General features: G+C 34.9%; 1 protein-coding gene across 1 annotated transcript in view; it reads left to right on the top strand.

Moving 5' to 3' along the window:
* Positions 1–11,589, top strand: part of LOC126183883 (serine/threonine-protein kinase D1) — a 222,842-nt gene extending 211,253 nt beyond the window's left edge. Inside the window, exon 18 of the mRNA XM_049926192.1 lies at positions 5,469–11,589. Coding sequence (XP_049782149.1) covers positions 5,469–5,582 — 114 coding nt within the window. The 3' untranslated portion in view covers positions 5,583–11,589. The remainder of the gene's footprint in view (positions 1–5,468) is intronic.
* Positions 11,590–15,018: the final 3,429 nt, after the last annotated feature.

The following is a 15,018-nucleotide window of genomic DNA, read 5'->3' as shown; positions in this document are numbered from 1 at the left end:
TGCATCTTTAGTTCAAACGAAAGAGCAGACACACGCCACGCGTGCACGCGCGCGCGCGCGCACACACACACACACACACACACACACAAAGATAAAATGCAAAAAAATTCAAATTTGGCGCCGAACTCTCTGGTGAACAAATGGACACTGAGTGGGCTGGGACACACAACAAACCACAATCACACTGTTTTGGTGAAGTGAAAAGTGTTTTACTACATTATTTGTGGAAAATACTTGTTATAGTTACGTGTGCATCACAACACCTCGATATCGTGCGAAGAATGGAAGTGCTTTCCACATGAAAACGTAAGTAAAAACGAATATAAGCGCGAAAACATCACGACAATCTAAATTACATTCTAGAAGATAGGTTAACTCCCAGAAAAATACTTTCTCATCAGCATCATTTGGTTGCAGATAACAAGCTACCTGTAGTAATTAACACACAAGGGATCCAGAAAATTCATGCCCACCAAATGTAAAGGTATTTACAAAAAGAAATGATCTTTTGTTTGGACTAAAGATGCACGTAATTTTATAATTATTTAACAAAACTGTTCACATTGCAGAATAAATAAAAATGAAAACCCACTGATGGCACAGTGGTGCCAAAACATATTTGGGTACTGAGAAAGAATGGTATTTTGCATAACTGGCAGACCTCACATCCAACAATTTCAGTTATATGTAGTGCTCACAAGAATTGTCATCTTAGGACTTAAGGTGTAACCAGTACTTTAATAGATATCATTAAAAGTTCTTTTCGTCCTCTAGTTACATTGTCACATTGTAACTGCAGTGAATTCCAGATCTGAAAGCAGACTTATGAGTGAAGTGCTGTGCTTAGCACTGAAAGCACACTTATTACAAACACCAGTGTACAGACATAACAGAACTGCCTCCTAGATAGAGAATGCTGCTGTCTATACAAACATTAATTCTTCCAAAATATGCAAACATTACAAATTTAAGATATTTCAAGTACCTCCTAGAAATGATAAATTGTAAATAACAAATATTTTCTGCTGATCAGAATTGAACTGGTAGTCTAACGACTTAAAGTGTGAGTGTGGATCTGGGTTATATTGGTTTATTCCCCCAAACCATCTTCCACTTCTTTACGAGGTGACTTACTTGGAACTTGCAGCCACTCTTCTTTACTGGCCAGCCGGCTGCTGGAAACCCTCTTGACTTCTTCTCCGTAGAATAACGCAAGGTACAGGAATTTTTAGACTCTTTCTATTATGAAATGAGTAGACATACAAACTTTACTTTTCATCAGTTAACGATGTATTTAACCTCCATACACAATAAAACTCTCACTTTCCACATAAATATGTAACTTCGTGTAAGTCTCTCGTACAGCCGAACGTCAGAAACAAATTGGGTTACAGTTAAAAGAAAGTTGGCTTAGATACCATAACATGAATCAGAACATAAGTCTTCCCTATAGCAAGCTTACATCAAGAGTTCCGAGTTCTTTTTCAACTGTCCTTGTTTTAATAACAATAGTCAATGACACAATATGCATGGAGCTGTATATAAACTCCATGGTTCTTCCTTACACACTCACTATAACATCATCTATGGATTGCCTGACGGGTACTTGTCAGTGCCGTTCGTTCGCCGCGTCTACTTTCTTCCTGCGACTGATTTGAAACTTGCACACACAAACGTGTGAAGCGCAATAGGTAGAATTCCAAGATAGTTTTTTTTTTTTTTTTTTTCTGGAAAAGCTCCTCTCTACTTCACAAAACATCACTGAAGCATATTTGAAGGCAGCCAGGTCACTGGAGTTCAGGTTTGTTTCGGTATCTTCAAATGTTGCGGCATTCTGTGAAAGACTATCACTAATTTTGCACAGTGTAGAATATCCAAGATTCCATTGGAGAACACTTTGCAATTTGGTTTTCACTTTGTCAGCCACATGACCATGAGCTTGACCCAACTCACTCTGCACATGTTGCACAACACTCAGGGCCTCACATAGCTGAGTGCCAACAGCTTCCAGTCTTTTGATGGCTTTTAATATCAGTGAAAAATTGGCGTTGATGTATGCCAAGTTTTGAGACAATGTATCTGTAAAAACTTCTTTCACAATTTTGATAGCACTTGATTCATCGCTATCAAGCTCACAGATGATTGTCTTTATTTGAGTGTAGTTGGTGCAGTAATACTCAGCAGCATTAAGCCAAGAACCCCATCGTGTAGGAACAGGTTTAGGTGGGAGGGGCGTTGAAGGTGCTTTTTCCTTGAATTTCTGTACCCCTAGTGGAGCCTTCACTTAGATTTTCTTGCCACAGGATATTAATTTGTCCACGTCAGGGTAATTTGATCGCACCTCTTGGGCAACTCTGTGCAACACATGTGCAAAGCAAGTGGCGTACACCATACTGGGGTAGAGAATCTGAAGCCCTTTGGCCGCTTTAGCCATATATGAAGCACCATTTGGTACAAGCAGCAAAACATTGTCTCTTTTCGCACCATCCGGGCACTGTAGCTTCAGAGAGTTGTCAAACAAATTAGCAATCGTCGAATTGTTTACTCTATCGAGAGCTTCACACGTTAGTAGGAACATATCTCCAGGGCCATCAACTTTTAAAACACCAGCAACAACATTTGCAATATATCACCCACTAATACCCGTAGTTTCATCTCTTGACAGCCAGATCTTTTGCTCAGCAATAGTAATTCGTATTTTGTTGAGCACATCATTGTAGCATATGGATAAGTAGTTCTTTCTCAGTGTAGATTCATCTGGAACTGGGTGTGTTGTGTACTTCTCCAAGAACCGTCTGAAGCATGGATTCTTCAGCTTTCCCAATGGGATGTTGCAGAACACCATCATCTCACACAAATCCTTGCAGAATGATTGCATGGTTGACGATTGACCTGTCTGTTCAAATAACAACGTTTGCTTGCTGTTATTTTCAGCACTTCGTTTCACACAGTTTACAAAATAATATTTTCCCATCAGTACTAAAGAACTTTTCTCCAAATTCTCGAACATATCCTCGCAACTTCACACAGTCGGAGCACTTTGCTTTAGACATGTTGAACAAGGCAAAGGCTGCATTCAAACTGGTTACTGGGAACATCTGTGCGACTGCGATGATTATTACGGCAGAAGCCGCCTTTGTTGGCTCTGAGAGTGTACTGTCGACTCTGCGCAACGATGTTTTATGTTCGCAAAACAACTGTTGTGGTACACCGATTTTCTGCTACAGTCCTGAGAAATAAAGCTGTGTACTAATTTATCTGTTTATCTTTCATAATAGCACATTAAATATTGTCTCGTGGGCAACATATTCATTTCCTTATTCGTGTGTCCCGTAAGATACGAGAAAAACGGTATATGCATTTTTGGCAAAAGTTGACAGAAATATGATCTATTATACTAAAAGTTAGCCACACTATGACCTATTACTAAAATTTGTTGAAATATGACTTAATATGCACAATCAAAATACATTTTTCGACACTAAAATGCCTGGATATGTGTATAAATTGTTCTAAAATTCACCCTATAGTTCAGAAAAAAAATATGACTTGTCATTAAAATCCGGGCCCTAATCATTATACTTAATATTGTACACGTTTTCAAAAGATCCTAACTTTTCAATAAGTTCATATTCTACATTATTACATTTGTTCTCAATGTTAAGTTCTAACCTTTTCGATAAATCTTGAAAAGTGCTACTCTGTTTCTGACTAAGGTCTGTAAACATATGATTTATATGAGTGGTCAAAGAATTTGTCAACTCGTTCTTTAAATCTACTTTTAAATTCTCTGTTACTTATAATGTCGAACTCAGTTATCAATGCACCTATGCCTTCGCATAGATTACTAAATTCTTTGCTTTGAGGGTCAACTTCGGCATTTAACAAACATAAATTTGTCGTTTGAATATTTAAAGTTTCACTCTGAGCATATAAGTTTCACTCTGGGTATTTAAATGAGAACTTAATGAGTTTAACTTAAGACTCTGAGCTTTGATTAAATATATCAACTCAGCCCAATCAGGCACTTCTTTGCTAATTTTCATGACCATAGCTGGGTCTTGAGTTTCCCCAAACTGTTGTATATTTTCCATACTTTTATATACCTTAGCTCTCGTAAGCATTTTAACTAACTTTAAATATAATAATTACATAATGAAAGTTCACTCAACAGTATCTTGTACCACTTCATACTAAAGTAATCAAGTTTTGTTTTACGCTCAGCAGGAGTAGAATTCACGTCGCGGATGTGGAGGCAGGTCAGCACCAGTGAACAAAAGCTGGTGCTGGCAGCGTCAGATGTATGTTGGTTTCCACATCTGTGTTCCCATGATGTGTGTGACAGCTGTATACTCCACGCACTGGAGCTTCTCGGTTGAAGCGTTCTATGCGTATTTCTTCTTAGACAAATACATCGAAATCTTCTTTGCTGTTTTACCAATTTCAATTTTTTATTTCGTCACCATTTTTCCATTTAAATTTTGCTCCATTGGATACTTGAACATATTCCAATTTCTGGGAGTAATTCCCTTGTTTTATTATGTTTGGTTGTTATGGCAACACGTAACAGCTTCTTCTCTCATTTCTTCGGTCCTTTCACACAGATAGCCACCTTCTAACCCTATTGACTTCCTCTCCGTAGAATAACGCTAGGTACAGGAATTTTTAGACTCTTTCTATTATGAAATGAGTAGACATACAAACTTTACTTTTCGTCAGTTAACGATGTATTTAACCTCCATACACAATAAAACTCTCACTTTCCACATAAGTATGTAACTTCTTGTAAGTGTCTTGTACAGCCAAATGTCAGAAACAAATTGAGTTAAAGTTAAAAGAAAGTTGGCTTAGATACCATAACATGAATCAGAACATAAGTCTTCCCTATAGCAAGCTTACGTCAATAGTTTCCAAGAGTTCTTTTTCAACTGTCCTTGTTTTAATAACAATAGTCAATGACACAGTAAGCACAGAGCTGCATATAAACTCCATGGTTCTTCCTTACACACTCACTAAAACATCTGTGGATTGCCCGACAGGTACTTATCGGTGCTGTTTGCCCGCCACGTCTACTTTCTTCCCGCTACTGATTTTAAACCTGCACACACAAACACGTGATGCGCAGTTGGTAGGATTCAACTATCCCACTCTCATATCCTGAATATTGTGTGTTTGAGATGGTAGAAGGCTAAGTGGTTCTAGAATTTACACAGAAATTCTCGAATCACTACAGTAGCCCACATGCTAGCTAGCAACCTTAGCTTCTACTCTGCACTGCTTACAGCATGACTTGTGGCAATATCTAATAATGAATCCCACTGTTGCACCCTCACATTATAAGGAAACTGTTACAAATATTCATTTTCCTGTTTTCTAATGAATTTGTCCATATCAGCCATTTGTCGACTGCCATAATCACCATTAACAGCAGATGCTCAGCAACATCTTTATGAATTTTTGCTTTGCAGGATTACCAAACATGGTGCGATTTACGAGAACTAGAGAAGCAGGTTGGCATTAGGTACCTCACTCACGAGTCTGATGATGCACGATGGGAAAGTTATCGAAGGGAACGCCTTTGACCAGCCAAAAGTTGGGTCACTGTGGCCAGGACACGCTGGAGACGTTTCATCAAAACATGATGAAGATGTTCCTGTCAAGCTCTCTATTAGATTTTGTAACATAATGTTGCATCTGCATGTTGCAGATTTTACTATTATGTACTGCAGTTTATTGAATTGTTTATTTTTGTAACATTATAGTGTATATAATTACTCAGTCCAGCAATACTCATTTACATATTTCTTTGCCTTTACTAAATAATGGCAGAAAGAAAGTGGTGTGTGTGTGTGTGTGTGTGTGTGTGTGTGTGTGTGTGTGTGTGTGTGTGTGCGTGCGTGCGTGCGTGCGTGCACGCGCATCCGTGAGTCAGTCAGAGTGAAAGCCCTGGATGGTTATGGCTATATATTCAAATATGTTACTAATCCTTTTATATTGTATAGTTGGTAGTATATGGTTTGGATAAGTAATTTCCTCTCTTACGACAACTGAGGTACGGTTTTGTTAAAGTTGCGAATGACTAAACATTTTATAATGTGTAAATTGTGTTTATGTAAACAGTGATCCATTAACCAATATTTGTAGGTTTTTAAGTATATTAGACACCTTGGGCTCCTGCTTTTTACATGTACTATATCACTTATTCATGTACCAGGTAAATACATTGACATCATAACTGTGACTTTAATAATGAGGACCATATTTCTCAGTTAAAGAATGTGTCTCATCAGTGTTTTCTTGTTTGCACATCAGTGATATTAAATGTTACCAGTGCAGTCTGAATTAAAAATTCAATATTCAGCAGTTATTTCAAATAGTACAGAAATTCTGTACGACGACACAAAATGCGTGCAGTTTAAAAAGTTTCCGAAACATAAGCAGCTCATATAAAATTTCATACATTTTAACAAATAGTATGCTGTTATTAAATTTTATGGCAGATTAAGACTATGTGCTGGACTGGAACTCAAACCCAGAACCTTGCTTTTCACAGAGAATACTCTGCCTGAGCTATCTATGCATAACTCGCTGCCTGTCCTTGCAGCTTTGCTTCCGCTAGTACCTCTGTCCTGTGGAGAAATGGCTTAGCCACAGCCTAAGCTGGAGTGTTTGCAGTTTTGAATCTTCCTTGCAAGGTAAAACTGTGTTCCACACCAGGGCTCAAACCAAGATCCCTGCCTTTCTCAAGCAGTGCTTTCACCATCTCACTTGTCCACGTGTGAGCCACAGTGACTATGTGGGACTAATACTAGACATCAGCTTTCAGCGTTTAATACTCCTCTGATTTTGGCCACACAACCAATATGACTCAAAGTTTTAAGATGTCACTTCTTCCATATTCCTTAAAAACTGTCTGTTGGCTCTGACCTGATGCTTTGGAACCAACTCCTAAAGGAAAAGGATGCAATAGAGATTTTAGCTTTCTCAATGCCTCAGATTTGTTACTGACACAAAATTATCTATCAGTTAGAAGAATATATACTTGTTAACCATTTACGACAGGTTAAAACTACTTCCCATTCCATTAATAACTTGACATTGCTGTAAAACAGAAACACTCCAATTTTACTGTTGTCTCCAGAGTGCTGGTTCCACAGCATCAAGAGAAATCTCTAGGAGACAGAAAAATTGTAGGTTATTTGGATGTTGAAACATTTAGTTGGTTACTCGGGTGTGCACAGGTGACAAAATTGAAATACTATTGTCTCAAAAGCATTATAGTTTCCCAAACACTGTTTTGACTATTCACAAATCGTTACAGGTAGACCACTTTATTGGTTTTAATCATCTTAAAAACTTCCATTAGTCAGGAATTATTAAATACTGTAAGTTATAAATTATTCAGTATTTAATGCGCCAGATAAACTATAATTATGTTCGTGGCGTCGTTTACTATGTGCACTGCACTAGGTGGCAGACTGGGACCAGGGGAGTTATTTTCAAAATTTAAGACTTGGCACCATTATTAGTTGCTACATGTCATAATTTTACTGTCTGATAGACATTACCTAATAGAGATAATATGAGATGACCTGCCTGTATTGTTCTGTGTTTCCTGATATCCACACATTTATGTTGACAATTTCTTCTCCAAATGTGGCTAAAAATGCACAGAAATGAATAGTAGCCTTAATACACTGCATGAAAATTTATTGCACTTATTGCAGATACTGCAAAATAAGCTAACATTTTTAAAGTGACATTCCTACATAAAACTGACTGCATCAAAATCTGCTCCTTTGTACAACTGAGTAGTTATTGTAAAGCTTCACTCTTTTTTTTTGCATAAAATATTTCCACAAGAATACATCCATAAAAAAATTTGGTTATAAAACACCAAGACACAGTGTCGTTGTGGCCTAAAAGAAGTACTGTAAATGATAAAATTCTTTGAACTGATCCCCTCATGGCCTAAATATTACACAGATTATGTTAACTGTTGCCACTCATTCGTATATCGCACTGATAATAATAATAATAATAATAATAATAATAATACATGTTTGTTAAAACCGGAAATATTTTCTTTCTTTTTTTTGTCATGGATGTCTAAAATCCCCCGAATTCTTTCCCAGCAATTTATTAATACCATTCCAGTCTCTGTTTACTATATCTATTTACCAAGAAATTCCAAGTGTACTCTGCTACATCAGCAACTGTTGAGTGGTAAAAACGAGAGAAATTTAATATGTGGCCACATGAGAAACATCATTTAACCTGTTTTTCCATCATGATATTTCAAGAGATGTGTTGTAAATAGTTCTTCTAATAAAGAATTAGCATATAAATATAAACATGATGTCAGTAAATAAATATTTAACTGAGATATATGGTTCTCTGTATGTGTTTACTTGTTGTGACATGGAACAATCTCTGAAGAACAGTTAAAAGTATATCAAAAATTTGTGCTTCAGTGAGAACACAATGCATTCAGCTTGTGTATCTGTCGTGAGTACTTCTGTAAACATTCTTCAGTATTATAGTATAAAATTTTTGCCATATGTATGGATGACACTGGTAGAATGTGGTAGAATGCTACAAAAACATGAAACTGTTTGACGAACTTAAGTTCAGTATCATTTTCACTATAACAGTACTATTAAATGTTCAGTTTAATTTTTTGTACTCATTTAAATATTTTGATTGTGTATCAGTTTGTGGTACTGATTTTAGAAAGATAAGGGCAAAGATATTTGCTTGATATTCCGTACATTATGTGACAGCTTGGCAGATGCATATGTTTGGTGAGACTCAGACATTATGTATGTGTTGCTCTAAAACTTTTAATATTTTAAGAAACTGTTATTCATATTGATAATGATTTCTGTATAAGATATAATAAGGGCTGAAAATCTAATGTGTATATTAGACTGGTAAATGAAGCATTATGCTATGTATTGCATACAAATCACATATTCATCTGTCAATGTATTTGATTTTTCAGTCATTGTAATACTGGCCTGATATAATTGCCACATTGTGATTGATTTTCTTTGGAGTTACGGAAGGGATATTATGTATATGAATGTCTGGTAAATTACAGTATCAGGATATCCAGTTCACTGCGCATGAATGCATACTGTAGGAAATATATTGTTTTATAACACTGCCAAAGTCGTATTATCTTTACAACAGTTTTTATTCTGTAGGTGTTTTATAATTCAGCTCGGAAAAAAAAAGGTGGACTGAATCAAATCATACAGTATCAAAATTGAAATAGTGATGCAAAATATCAACATTATTTACTGAATGGATGTGTCTTGCCTATTATTTTTCATTAGAGTGAAAATGAATTGAACTAATTTTTTAATTTGAAGGAAAGAGTTTTTTAAGCATCGCCTTTAAATACACAGACAAAATTATCAATTTAGAAAACTTGCCACTTCTTTGTTTGTACAAATGTAAAAAGGTTACAAAATGTATGTCGACCTTCCTTTTTTTTAAATTTAGTAGTGTTATTTGAGATGATATAAGTAATAAACCTGTTTTACAGGCTTGCGGCTTACTTTCGTAATTGTATTAATTTGTGAAGAGAGATGTCATTTTTCTGGAAAAAAATTATATTGTTAAATCTGTAAATAATTATGTGTACTGCAAATATTTGATATATAATTTTATATGTTTTATACTTTAAAAAGTCAAGTATTGACTTCATGATATTTAAATAAATGAAGTTTTTTGTATTTATATCTTTTCAACAAACAAGTGTTATTTAGGTAATTTGCATCTTGTAAAACAGATACAAAACTAATTAGGATGTTGTTCATCAGTGTGATGGTCATTTTTCATATATGGCACCATGCATAATAAATCTTGCCATGTTCATTTTTTTGTCCTACTAACAGTAACTGGTTGATGCCCTTCATCTGAACTCTGCATGCCCTGCTTTTAAGGCTTAATATGCTATGAAGTGAAATGAATGGGGCACTGTCATTCCATTAATACATGTACACATTGTTGTTATGATCTAAATTTACCCATTTTAGAGTGAATTTTGTCTTTCTTATTAGGAGTTGTAAGCAAACAGTATCCACTTTTCTCTACAATTTGCTTCCTCATTTAAGAGGATGTGTTTGTTTTTGAAGTCAGTGGAAAAATAGTATGTTTTGCATGAATTGATGTTACAATTTATTCCAAAACCATCATTCTGCTAGTTTGTGGCATAAGAAAGGCTTGCATTCTACTAATGAATGTTCCATTCAGTTCACTGACTGTTTTGTGAATGAATAGTGCTGTAATTTTAAGTGTCCTGCAGGAAGAGATTCAAAGTTACGTAATTATTATTATTTTTTTTTTTTAAAGATGCCATGAATGAATGGGGCATGGAATAACTGTCTTTAATTTGTAATATGTGAAATTGCTGTATGTTCAAAATCCTAATGTTTGTGGTGATGACATGTTTGGTTTGTGAATTAGTTTGCTTAAACATGCTGTTATTATTATAACGTATATAAGAATTGTTGTAGTCTGTCACGGATTTCCCATTGCTACAAAGAAACATTTTTTATGATTTGCCATTCTGAAGAGAAGTTAAAAGAAATCAGTATCAACTGGCAGTGGCAAAGTGATGTAAATATATATTCTAATTTGAAATTTCACAGTGGTAAATAGCAATGTTAACCAAATTACTGGTATTATTAAAGGAATGACAGTTTAAAATTTTGCAGATGCTCAATTTCTATAACTGTGGGAGCCACAGACACAGTCCACCTACCCATATGTGCTCTCTTCGTGCAACATTCATTATCTCATTTGTTCCTCGGACTGTTTCTATCAGGAAGCCATTCGTGTTTTGACTTCTGCATCTGAATCAGTCAAAAAATAACATGAAAGAATACAACTATTGGCAAGTTAAATCTTTGAATCGTGCATCTCTAACTCAAAAACTAATTGACACTTGTCATTTGTATATTTGGAAAACACATTTTAAATATTATGTAACCAAAATTTTTATAGTAGACTGTCTTTGTGGCACACTCTTTTAACCTCAGTTTCTGTACCAAGTTATTGAGTACCAGAAAGAAAATAGCCTCATCCAATTTGTTAAAAGAATTTTTAAATATTTGGTTTTGTCTGTCACTGTTATCACATGTTGACGAATATGTCCACCAAAGCAGAATGTTGTTCCTTGCAGAGGCAAGTACTGTTTGTTCTTCCAGCAACAATGATGTATTAGTTGAATGTGTGACAACATTACACTTTTAAAAAAACTGTTTTCTGAATTAACTTAGTAACATGTCAGTGTAGTTAATTGACTAGAAAACTGTCGTGCTCCTCTTTTTGCAGATAGACTGTAATCTAAGCTCACTTGTCTCAACTTATCAGATTATGGATGGCAAATTTTGATACTTTTTATTATGCCTAATGAAAAAGTTACTATTTTTAATCTAATGTAATTTTTGTTAGGAAGATTTTTGCAATAAGCCCACAGATCTGAACAATTATATCAACCTTAACTTGAACAATTTGATTTTTGAAGTTAAGCAGTGAACACAATATATAATATGAAGCATAATTTTACATTGTTTTATAAAAACAGAATGTAGATTGAATTGTTCTAGTATAGAAAAGGGAAAAAAGTACTTTATTATGGTAAACAGCTACCTATTCTTGCATGATCTGAAAAATTTATGGTATTGTAGTTTACTATTTTCAAAAATATTCCTCCTACTCATGAATCCATTATTGTTTTCCACATTAGAAGCAGTATATAAAAAAGTGCTTTATTTTCCAGTTATTCCAGCAGTTGTTCGAACTTTGTGAGTGGACAGATCTCAAATATATTGAGAACTAGTGTATTGGTAACCTACTGCAACTGTGCTTTCTGTATAATTGTATAGTGTGTTAAGAAGTGACTGTATAAAAAAGATGTCAAATTACAGATGTATAAACTCATGAAATTTTTATTCATATCTGAGAAAACAGATGTCTCAAAAAGTTGGCCTTATAATGATATCTCTTGTTATACGACAAAAAGTGGTTAGCATTTAAGCTGTTGTTCACTCAGCAACAGTCGTAGTGCACTACAAATACCCATTGTTTTGATATTCGTTTTACAATGGTCATGTTTTAACTGGAAATGGAAATGTTTTGATGATGCATATATAGTGTTTTTTAGTTGTAGAAGAATACTTCATGACTGTTCTGGCTACTGTTGATATTCACATGGAATTTTAGACTGAATTTTAAAATTTACTTTGCCTACAGTTCAGACTGTCTTGTAGTATTACTAACGAAGTTTTGTCAAATTTTAAATGATATGCCGTGATATTAATGAACATCGAAACATCATGTTAACTATGTCTAATGTATAAACCAATCCACTGTAAATTCTCTCACAGTGTTAAAATTGCAGTTAAATATGAAATCTTACTAAAGGTATGTGAACTGGGACATCAGTGATGATTTTATTTTTGATCAGCTAACATTTCTTGTATAGAATTCAAGTAAACTGGTTAATGACTCAATTACTGACTAAGTTTAAATAGAAATGAATATCACTTTACAAAATTATTTGTTTTAAAATAATTTTCTTCACCTGTAGAGCCACATCTGAAATGGAAGTGCAATTTCTATGTGGAAACTACAATCTCAGTGAAAGGCCTAATATATATCTATTGCTGCAGTACAGTATTATGAGAAGTGAAATATTTATACTAGATAATTGTTCTGATTGCATTACAGATAGTTAAAATGTATTACCTTGTTACTGACTGGGAGTAAGGAGTTCAATAAAAACTTTTGTACAGAAAGTTAGTGCTTTTTCAGTGTAGTGCAGTATGATACCTTTCCTTCTTCTAAAATTGTACATAAATACAAGACATTTCTAAATACTGACAAGAAAGTGATGTAATGGTAAGACACTGTACTTAACTTTGCTAGAATGAGAGTTCAAGACCCTATCTGGCAATCGAAATTCATGTTTTTCACAGTCTGCCTGAACTGTTTAAGGGAATTGCTAGTACAGTTCCTTTGAAAATGACATACCTGATTTCCTCCCCCATCTGAGCTTGTGATCCTCATCTTCATCAGGACATTTAATTCTCATCTTCATACCTTTTAAAGACTAATTATGTGTTTTTAGTACTTTAGTGGCAGTGGAGGAAATTCCGAATGGGAACTTGCCTCTGGGAACATACCTTTCGTATACTATGTGTACTATCATGTAAAATAATATAATCCACTCTCAAGTAGCAGCCAACTGATATAGTGATGTTAATTCATTGTGACTCAGGTAATGATTGCAACCCTAACCACCTAAGTGATGTGATGGCAATACCCAATGCTAACCGCTGTTGTAGTGGAAGAGGACGTGGATGGGGTAAAGTTGATGTATCAGGTCTACAGTAAAACAAGTATATTGTGTTTGTTTTTTAGTATTTCTCACTGTTAACTTGTTTGTTTGGTTACAGATATAATAATTACCAAAGTCAGAGTAATTAGCACCATTTCTACTGCAATGTGAGAAAGTAGCTATAATCAACCAAAACTAACAGTGTATACATTAGTTTATGTGACTAAGCATTTGTAAATATCATAAGCTTACCGACACAAGCACCTTGATAGCATCTTTGTTGCTCAGTCGATCAAGAAGTATCCTAAAATAATTCCGCATGGATTTACTAGATGCAAACACAGTGTACTATTTGCATCTGTTGTGTCTGGTGTAGTCAGTTGCAGGTTGTTTGTCCAGAGGTTGGATGTGACCATAAACATATCATAGTACATTACATTTGTTTCTGTTCCCAACATTAATTTGGTTTTCTACAACTGCAATGAACAATTTCAGCTAACTGCAGTGTGAAATAAAACCAAGAAACTATCTTTTGATAATATCTGCTAAAAAATTTGTTACTGATGACAGTTTGCAAAAGCTTGAAGCTAGTGTCTTTGGAAAATGAAACCAGATACCTTTGAAAATAATTATATTAATAATGATCAAGTGATGACGGGATTTTAATTCAAGAACCTAGATGGCCACTAAACTGATTACATTACATCTTACACTGCTTCCTCATGTCTGAATATTTGCCCAAATTTCAAGAGGAAGTTCTCCAAGTAATTTTGGTAGCACTTCCCTCCGAAGAGACTTTAAGGCTGCTGGTTACATGGTAATATGTTGGGTGTCAGTAAATACATGCCATACACCCAATTTAGTATTATTGCCTACTCCATAAATCTCAATAGCCTAGCAGATACTTAATCTTTGAACAGGCACTTTTGTCACTGAAAGTTCCCATCTTGGTAACAGTTGCTCATGAGACAAAAAGTAGATACACATTGGTGGGGTTCTTTATACCGTAATCAGAATTCACCGATAGCTTATCATCCCATGGTTGAAGCTTAGTTGTTTTCCTTGTAGAATAGACATTGATACTTGTGTGCTGAGTTTTCACTGTCCATATTCCTCTTTCCAAGATCCCTACCTATACAGTATGGCTAGAGACGGCCCCAGAATTTCTAAAACATAATCCAATGAAATGTGGTATGGAAAGTTTTGGCAGAATGTAAATAATTTGAGAGTAAAGAAAAACACCAACTAAATAGTAGAAAGGTGGACTTGGCAAAAGGTACAAAAAAAACTGAAAACCAAACTAGCTTCCAGGCGATTACATTAACGATCTAGATAATACACGTACACACCTGTACAGCGATATCAGGTGTGATTAAAAAGGCAATGGTAATTTTTTAATTTTGCGGCCTATACACATTCCATTTTCATGTTTTTATCATGTTGATACACATGTTCCTTGTGTATGTTTACATTTCCAACTGTTTTGAATATTCAGTTTAATGTTAAAAGTTGAAAAAGTTATAAGGGTTTTTGAGTGCTCGGCAAATTTTTACTTTTGAGAAAGATGGATTAAAGAATTAGCATTAAATTTTGCTTGAAAAATGGAATAAAGTGCAGCATTGCATTCGAAATGTTGTGATTGTGGCTTTTGGTGAATCTGCTAA

This window comes from Schistocerca cancellata, chromosome 1 (assembly GCF_023864275.1).
Source record: "Schistocerca cancellata isolate TAMUIC-IGC-003103 chromosome 1, iqSchCanc2.1, whole genome shotgun sequence".
Lineage (NCBI taxonomy): Eukaryota > Metazoa > Arthropoda > Insecta > Orthoptera > Acrididae > Schistocerca > Schistocerca cancellata.
Note: the sequence above shows the minus strand (reverse complement) of the source record. Positions and strands in the feature narration are given on the sequence as shown.